Source organism: Eptatretus burgeri, chromosome 6 (genome assembly GCF_056783735.1).
Source record: "Eptatretus burgeri isolate ZD-2024b chromosome 6, Ebu_testis_v1, whole genome shotgun sequence".
Classification (NCBI taxonomy): domain Eukaryota; kingdom Metazoa; phylum Chordata; class Myxini; order Myxiniformes; family Myxinidae; genus Eptatretus; species Eptatretus burgeri.
This window is the reverse complement of record NC_140966.1, coordinates 101,665,929-101,674,860: the sequence shown is the minus strand read 5'-3', so window position 1 is coordinate 101,674,860 and position 8,932 is coordinate 101,665,929. Positions and strand designations below refer to the sequence as shown.

Here is an 8,932-nt window from a genome sequence, read left to right as displayed (position 1 = left end):
ATATGTATATATATATATATATATATATATGTATATATATATATATATATATATATATATATATATATATATATATATGAATATGTATTTATATGTATATATATATATATATATATATATATATATATATATATATATATATATATATATGAATATGTATTTATATATATATAAATATATATCTATATGTATATGTATATGTATATGTCTATGTGTATATATATATATATATATATATGTATGTATATATATATATATATATGTATATATGTATATTTGTATGTATATATATATATATATATATATATATATATATGTGTATATATATATATATATATATGTATGTATATATATATATATGTATGTATATATATATATATATATATATATATATATATATATATATATATATATATATATATATATATATATATATATATACATTTTGCAATTCTGCTTAGTTTATGACATTATCTCGGTTATTCATATTGACAAATGAAATAAAGCCATGAACACTGACATCTGTAGGTGTTTATAAGCATTGCAATATACGCAACATTTCACAGCTATGATGAACAGGCATTCGATAATATGAGTGATGAAAGTGAAAAAAACAACATCATTCAGAAATCCTTGCGGCCCGTTCCAAGTCAAGGCATGGTTGAGCAGGCCAAAAAACATGGCAGCTTCAGCCCCCAGCAAGGATACCCAGGAAACGCCTTAAAACCCAGAGAGTGAGGTGGCAGAGGATCGTGAAGAACAAAATTAAATAAGGCTGTTAATTATCTTCAAAAGGGGTGTTTTAATTAACCAAAACACGTAATTTTCACTTCTACTTTTTTTCTTAGTATGCATGAGTTTTCTTGGTGTGCATGCAAAGTTTCAGGCTGCTAGGTTGTTTGGTTTTGGAGTTGTGGAGGACACACACACACACACACACACACACACACACACACACACACACACACACACACACACACACACACACACACACACACACCCTTTTATTAGTATCGATAAATTCACCTTTAAAAAGGTAAAAAGTGTGTTGATCCATCTGCTTCCCATGTGTGTGCCATTAATTTTGGCTCATTTGAGTGACCTTGAATAATTGAACGCATTAGTCAGTTAGAAATTGATCGGCTGCTGTTTCCTGGGACAAAATCTGACAATGTACGTGTATATATATATAATTTTACAGTGATTGTGATTGTTTGATATGATGCAGTATAGTAGTACTTTTTATCATGAGACTTGATAAGTGTTCTGATGTCACTTCATTGTTTGTTTCCACAGGTTAGTGGCAAGTTCCCCATTTCTTCAAAACCCTTCGTTGAAACGGCAGACCCTCTATCATTGTAATATCAGCCAGAGTCCCACCGAAATCAACACTGCAGGTTATTGACATTTATCATGTTCCATTGTTTTGATGTCCACCGAATACTCGCTTTAGTTGTTGTTTTAAGTTGCTTATACATGATCAAATGACTCAGGTGATTGCATACACTGCATGTGCTAATCTTCATGGTTGTGAACACCGACGTTTAAGCCAAGATCACACTATCCTTCAACATTCTCCAGCTTAAAATCATGCTTGGCTGTGTTAATTTTCATAACTTCCTTCAGTCGGATATATATATATATATATATATATATATATATATATATATATATATATATATATATATATATATATATATATATATATATATATATATATATAAATAATATATATATATATATATATATATATATATATATATATATATATATATATATATACACGCCATTGTTTTTCTCTCTGTGGCTGTCTATCTTTCTATCTGTTTTTCTTTGTTCCTTGTGCATGGCCACATCTTTTAAGTTACATACTCCCAACTTGGGGTACAAATACAACCTTGTGTGTGTGTGTGTGTGGGTGAGGGTGGGTAACAAAAGCTATTTGGCCACGGGGGTGTGGGGGGACTGGGGTAGGCACAAATTCTCATTGTAAATGAGTTCCGCATCATGCCACCTGGTGGGGGTGGCAGAGGGTATTCAAATGTCCAAATTAATTTTGGCTACAAAGTGTTCCTTAGTCATGTTTCTCTTCTCACGGAATTACAAATAAATATACACTACGTGTCCAAAATATTAGGAACACTGGCTCTTTCCATGAAATAGACTGATCAGGTGAATCCAGATGAAAGCTGTGATCCCTTATTGATTGGACCTGTTAAATCCACTTCATTCAGTGTAGATGAAGACGAGGAGACAGGTCAAAGAGGGATTTTTAAGCCTTGAGACGATTGAGACATGGATTGTACATGTGTGCCATTCAGAGGGTGAATGGGCAAGATAAAATATTTCAGTGCCTTTGAATGGGGTATAGTCGGAGATGCCCGGCACACTAGTTTGAGTGTGTCCACAACTGCAACGCTGCTGGGTTTTTTTACACTCGACAGTTTCCCGTGTGTACCAAGAATGCTCCACCACCCAAAGGACATCCAGCCAAAGGCAGGGCAGTGGTTGAAAACGGCTCATTGATGAAAGAGGCCAAAGGAGGCTGACACCAATTCTGCAGAGTAGCAGATGGACTTCAGCTAGTCAACTGATGGTCCAGTACAACATTAGTGCCAAAAGATCCATACAGGCATGCACAATACGTCCGTGGCACCTTGACAGGAATGGGGTATGGCAGACGACTGCACAGAGTTCCACTTCTTTCAGCAAAACAAACAAGAACCTGTGGTTGTATTGGGCAAAGGAACGAAAACACTGGAGACTGGAGGATTGGAAAAATATTGCCTGGTCTGATGAATCCCGGTTCATGCTTTTTCACACTAATGCGAGGACTAGGGTATGGAGAAATCCACATGAGTATATGAATCCATCATGCCGTGTGTCAACACTGCAGGCGAGTGGAGGTGGTGTGATGGTGTGGGGTGTGTTTTCATGGCACACATTGGACCCTTGATAAAAGTGGAGCAACATTTGAATGCCACAGGATATCTGAACATAAATGCCAATCGGGTACATGCCTTCATGACAGCAGTATATCCATCTGCGAATGGATTTCTTCAGCAGGATAATGCCCCATGCCACGAGGCTATGATTGTCCAGGAATGGTTCCACCAACCTGACGGTGAATTCAGCTTATTGCCGTGGTCTGTCCAGTCATCAGATCTCAATTCAATTGACCATCTGTGGGATGAGATGGAATGAGCTATTCGGAGTAGAGATCCACTGCCAGTCAACTTGACACAACTGTGGGAAGTATTGGAGTCAACATGGGCCAACATCCCTGTGGAACGCTTTTGACACTCTGTAGAGTCCATGCCCCGACAAATTAAGGCTGTTCTGAGGGCAAAATGGGATGCAACTCAAGATTAGGAAAGTGTTCCTGATGTTTTGTATGCTGAGTGTAGATACAAAAATATCTACAAAATGGGAGTGTAGATACAATCTGAACCTGGGCAGGAGCTGAAAAACAAAAAACACGGTCAGTCCGTCCATGAAGCCATGTCACCACATGTCTATTAATTACGTACTGTTTGAATGTCAATTTCATCCTGACGTCACACACGTACATATATTAACTATGTACGATTGGAATGTACTTTTTGACCCTTTATACTGCTGAGACCCCTTCGACCATTGAAAACCCCGAGGACCAATAAGACCCGAAGCACCCAAGGATTCCCAAGGACCCAAAAGACCCCGATGACTGAGATGATCCAAAAGTCATTTAGGACACAAAAGCCCATGAATACACAATAGACACAGATGACCCAAAGGTCCCCGAGGACCCGAAATACCCATAAGAACCCGAGGACCCAAAAGACCCATTAGACCTTTTAAGACCCACTTTCACAATTTAGCCACCTTTAGATGCCTTCACCCTTTAAACCTTTTATGCCCTTTGGACCATTACACTGCTGAAGTCCCTTAAGACCCCTCAGACCTGAACACCCTTCAGACAGATTAGACCCTTGACCATTCAGAGCTTTAGACCTCTTCGACCTTTTTATCTCTGTCCGTCTCTCTTTTTGTCTCTCGCTGTTTGTCTCTCTCTCTGTCTCTGTCCCTCTGTCTGTCCTGTCTGTATGTCTGTCTGTCTTTCTCTCTCTCTCTCTCTCTCTCTCTCTCTCTCTCTCTCTCTCTCTCTCTCTCTCTCTCTCTCTCTCTCTCTCTCTCTCTGGCTTTGTTCCTTCTGCACGGCCCCACTTTTAAAGTTGCAAACTCCAAACTTGGGGTACAAATACAACTTTGCATAGGGATTAACATCGACCATGACCATGTGCAGGGGGTGTAAATTCTCGATGTAAATTTGCACCTGGTGTTGGTGGCAGGGGGTATAAAAATTTTCTGAGATTAAAGCACTCTTTGCAAGGGTAAATTTGTTCTCCTTCCCTTCACCTCCTCCACCCCCCCCCCCCAATAAAAAACGAAGAGGTCTGACAAAGCCTGTCACCATGTGTGACATTTCTAGTGAGAAGGGACATGAGGACGAGCAGGAGGCAAAGCGGAGTGGAGTGGGATGTGAGGACAGGGACGAGGGGTGGCGAGGAGGGGTTAAAGTATTCTTTGCACAGACAAATTTGTCTTCCTTTCCTTCTCCTTCTTTTTTTCATCAATACTGTCACTTTGTCACTGGTGGAACAACCAAAATGGCGGGCATGACGACGACAGCGTGTATCCTGTTGCTTATGGAGTTTAGATCATTGAAAAATGTGATGGAGTCAACGACGATTTAAAAAAATTTTCAATTAGTGTACGGACAATTATTCTGTTCCGCAACCATCATCTCTGATAACCTTCTTGGACAGTGGCCTGCAAAAGTATTGACCCCACCCTCCAAAGTTTTCACATTTTGATACCTCCTGAGCTTATTCCATGATTCTTTCAAGTCAAACTTAATACATAGAGTCTTCACAAACTACTCCAAAGTGATAAAATGTGAATAAGTGTGATTAACAGAGAAAAATCAGATGATTCTCATTTGCATAATTATTCAACACTTTCCCTAATTAACCCTAAATCACTTCAGGAGCAAAAAATTAGTTTGAATGGTTACAAAATAATTGCAGTAAATTTCACCTGTAGACAATCACTGGTTTAACTAAAAAATTAATCTCCCCCACTTATCGAAGGAGTTTTAAGGTGCGACTCACTTGCTCAACCAACAGTTTAAACATGAAGACCAAGGCGCTTTCCAAATAAGTCAGACATAAAGTGGTGAAGAAGCAGGAGGTTATATGAGAGGGTTAAAAGAAGATTTCAAAGTCACTCATTATCACTTTGAGTATCGAGTAATCCATCATAAGGAAATGGAAGATGTACCGTACCACCCAGACTCTACCCAGATCAGTTCGCCAATCCAAACTCAGCAGCCGGGCAAGCGGGAAACTGGTTCAGGATATCACTGTAAATCCAACAATGAATTTGAAACATCTGGAAGGCTCCATGTCAAAGATGGGGGTCAGTGTTAATCAATCAACAATATCCCGTTCCCTTCACAAAGCTGGCTTTTAAGGACAAGTGGCAAGAAAGAAGCCATTACTGAAAAAGACACATCTAAAACCTCTTGTTGAATTTGTGAAAAAGCATCTTAATGATACTGCAGGAATGTGGAGAAAACTTTTGTGGTCAGACGAGAGAAAAATTGAACTTTTTGGTCTAAATGTAAAGCGTTATGTCTGGTGGAAGCCTAACACTGCAGATCATCATCAACATCATCAACCGAGTCAACATCATCCCGACTGTCAAGAACGGCGGTGGCAGCATCATATTATGGGGCTGCTTTTCATCAGCAGGGACTGGCAAACTTGTCATGATAGAAGGGACAATGGACGGTGCAAAGTACAGGAGAATCCTTGATGAGAACCTGCTTCAGTCAGCCATGAATCTGAACCTGGGCAGGAGATTCACATTTCAGCAGGACAATGATCGGAAGCACAAAGCTAAAACCACACTGGAGTGGCTGAATATGAAGATAATAAATGTTCTTGATTGTCCCAGTTAAAGACCTGACTTGAACCTAATTGAACATTTATGGTGAGACTTGAAGATTGCAGTCCATCGACGATCCCCATCAAACTTGGCAGAACTATAGCAATTTTCACGTGAAGAAGGGGCAAAGATTTCTCCATCTCACTGTGCAAAGCTGATGGAGACCGACCCAAAAAGACTCGTAGCAGTCATTGCTGAAAAAAGTGCTTCCACCAAATGCTGACCTCAGGAGCGGAATACTTTTACAATCAGTGAATTTTGATTTGTACATGTTTTTTGCAGATATTCCTGATGAAGTAACCTCCTTCAGCTAGAACAGCGTTTAGTTTGATGACTTTGGTTATGAATCAAAAAGTTTTTGGAAAAATTGTTTTTACATAATTCGTTATTTATCTATATGTGACATTATTGGTTGGAGGTGTGCATACTTTTGCAGGATACTGTACGTGACGTCAATCTGGATTGTGATCGATCGACATTAATCCCGGTTTCTCTGTTCAGGAAATCTTGTCCTTTTCTGTCAAGTTTCTTGAAGTTGAAGATGACTGTAATTCACCAGAATCAGAAGGGGATAACTGAAATGCCAAAAACCGTCGGCATTTGACGTTCTCATGGCTTCCTCATAACAGAGAGACAAAACATCCTGTCATCATTGAAACTTAGCAGGTTCACATTAACTACCTTGTATTTTACATCAATTAAGACAATACATTGATCTATTAAATCCCACAGATTGAGTTAGTGTGACCATTCTTTTTTTTTCAGAAGACATTGATGGCATTTTGAGAGGTCAATGGGTTCAATGCATTTTGTATCCTTAGTTTTTATAATATAAATTTTTTTGCAAATTCCTTTTTCAAACTAGAAAATAAAATTAGACACGGATGCATTGATGGATATGCCTTCACCCATGTAAACACTATCTGTATGAGATATACTGTTTCTTTTGCGGCTATAATATTTTTTTTGGCTGCAGGTTAACGATTACAAACCACATTGAAACAAAATAAACAATTCATTTTTTATACGCCCGATATATTATATATCGGGGCATATTATGTGATACCGGTCGTCCGTCCGTCCGTCCGTCCGTCCGTCCGTCCGTTCCTGTCCGCACTCTAACTCCCAAAGTTTTCAACTTTCACGTTTCATATTTGGTACATCGGTACAGACTGTGGAGACGGTGTGTCGTGACATATGTTCGTCATCTAAAGTGGTTGCCATGGCAACCAGGATGCTGTTTTCCATGTAGTAACACAATTCTGTATATACCTTCTTGTTCGGGCGAATGTTGTGCTCACTTGAGCTCTTGTTTTAAATAGTGCAGACGGCTTCACATGGCCTTTTAGTCATACTGAAGACATGTTGGACCAAAGTGGTCAGGACTGAAGTGGTCTATATAGTCGATGGTTGGCTCAGAGAAAGGTAGAGGTTTTGTCCAAGATGGTTTTACCTGAGAGGATCACAGTTTGATGTGATTTATTTCCCAATCAATATGAATGTGCAAATCTCTTGGAATAGGCTTAACATCAGCTAATGTGCCAAACCGTCCTTTGTTCACATTCTTGACTTTTTAGCTATTTGGCAGTCTGATGGAGTACTGTTCTCCCCTCTGGGGTGGTGCTCCTGCCTCGCACCTTGCTCGGCTTAATGCTGTGGAAACCAAGGCTTTTAGGACCATTGGTATCTCCTGCAATCGATGCAGCTGAGTCCTTGGGTCTCTCTCTCTCTCTCTCTCTCTCTCTCTCTCTCTCTCTCTCTCTCTCTCTCTCTCTCTCTCTCTCTCTCTCTCTCTCTCTCTCTCTCTCTCTCTCTCTCTCTCTCTCTCTCTCTCTCTCTCTCTCTCTCTCTCTCTCTCTCTCTCTCTCTCTCTCTCTCTCTCTCTCTCTCTCTCTCTCTCTCTCTCTCTCTCTCTCTCTCTCTCTCTCTCTCTCTCTCTCTCTCTCTCTCTCTCTCTCTCTCTCTCTCTCCAGGTCGGTAGTCCTTGTCTTCTACCGTCTCCTCTCTGGCCTTGTCCCCCTGCTCTGTCTGTGCTTTATCCCCCTCATATTTCCACAGGGTGCTCAAGGTCTGGAAAAAACCTCCCTTCTAGTGAAACTACCAAAATCAAGAATCACTGCTCACCTTTATTCTTTCATTCCTCCTTTTTCCCACCTCTGGAACAAACTCCTATACTCTTCAATCCCACTCTTCCCTCCAGGTTTTCAAAACAGTCGTTCAGCACCATCTCATATCTTCCCCCATCCAAAACCATAATCTTTTCTACCCCCGTTAATCCACCCCAAACCCACTTCCTTCAAATTCCCTGCTTTCCTTCGTGAAAGTCCCTGTAATGTCCATCTTGTGCACCCTGTGTTCCCCACCTCATCCCTCTCCCTTCCACAGATATCCTAATGTCTCTGTTCCACATTGTTTTGTGCTTCCATCTACTACCTCTCTTGTCTCCTGCTCCCCTTTTCTTATATGTTATGTGTGTGAACTCTTATACGAGCCTCAACAGTGTATACAAAAATTTACAAAATTATCCCCTCATTCCTCCCCCAACTGCATGAAGTGGGGTTAAGCAATTAGTTTATTCTGTCTGTCTGTCTGTCTGTCTGCAGACGTTAGTCTATGATCGAGGATCGACTTCATTTCAATTGAATGTTATATTTTGTATACTGCAGAATTCGAATGGGAACATGAATCTGAACAGAAACCTGCAGTTTAGCAGTACTTTGGCTCTGAATTTGACAAACAGGATGGAATCTCATCCAGAGTGCACATTCGCACAGAGGACTAAGATACTTTTATACTCTGTCTGCCTGTATGGCAGTCGAATAAAATTCGAAAGTCATTCCAAACAGGAAAAGTCATTCATAAAGGACACAAACAAGAAGCATAGTAATGAATTTAACGTGTTAAATAAGGTGGTGTAAAAGACACGATCAATTTCCCAAAA

The 8,932-nt window shown here is 39.8% G+C and overlaps 1 protein-coding gene across 1 annotated transcript in view; it reads left to right on the top strand.

The window, feature by feature from the left end:
• The window catches only part of LOC147025469 (integrin alpha-L-like), a 165,484-nt gene that overhangs the window by 56,980 nt on the left and 99,572 nt on the right, over nucleotides 1–8,932 (top strand). The window contains exon 6 of the mRNA XM_085886474.1: nucleotides 1,297–1,397. Within this exon, the coding sequence (XP_085742600.1) occupies nucleotides 1,297–1,397 (101 nt within the window). The remainder of the gene's footprint in view (nucleotides 1–1,296; nucleotides 1,398–8,932) is intronic.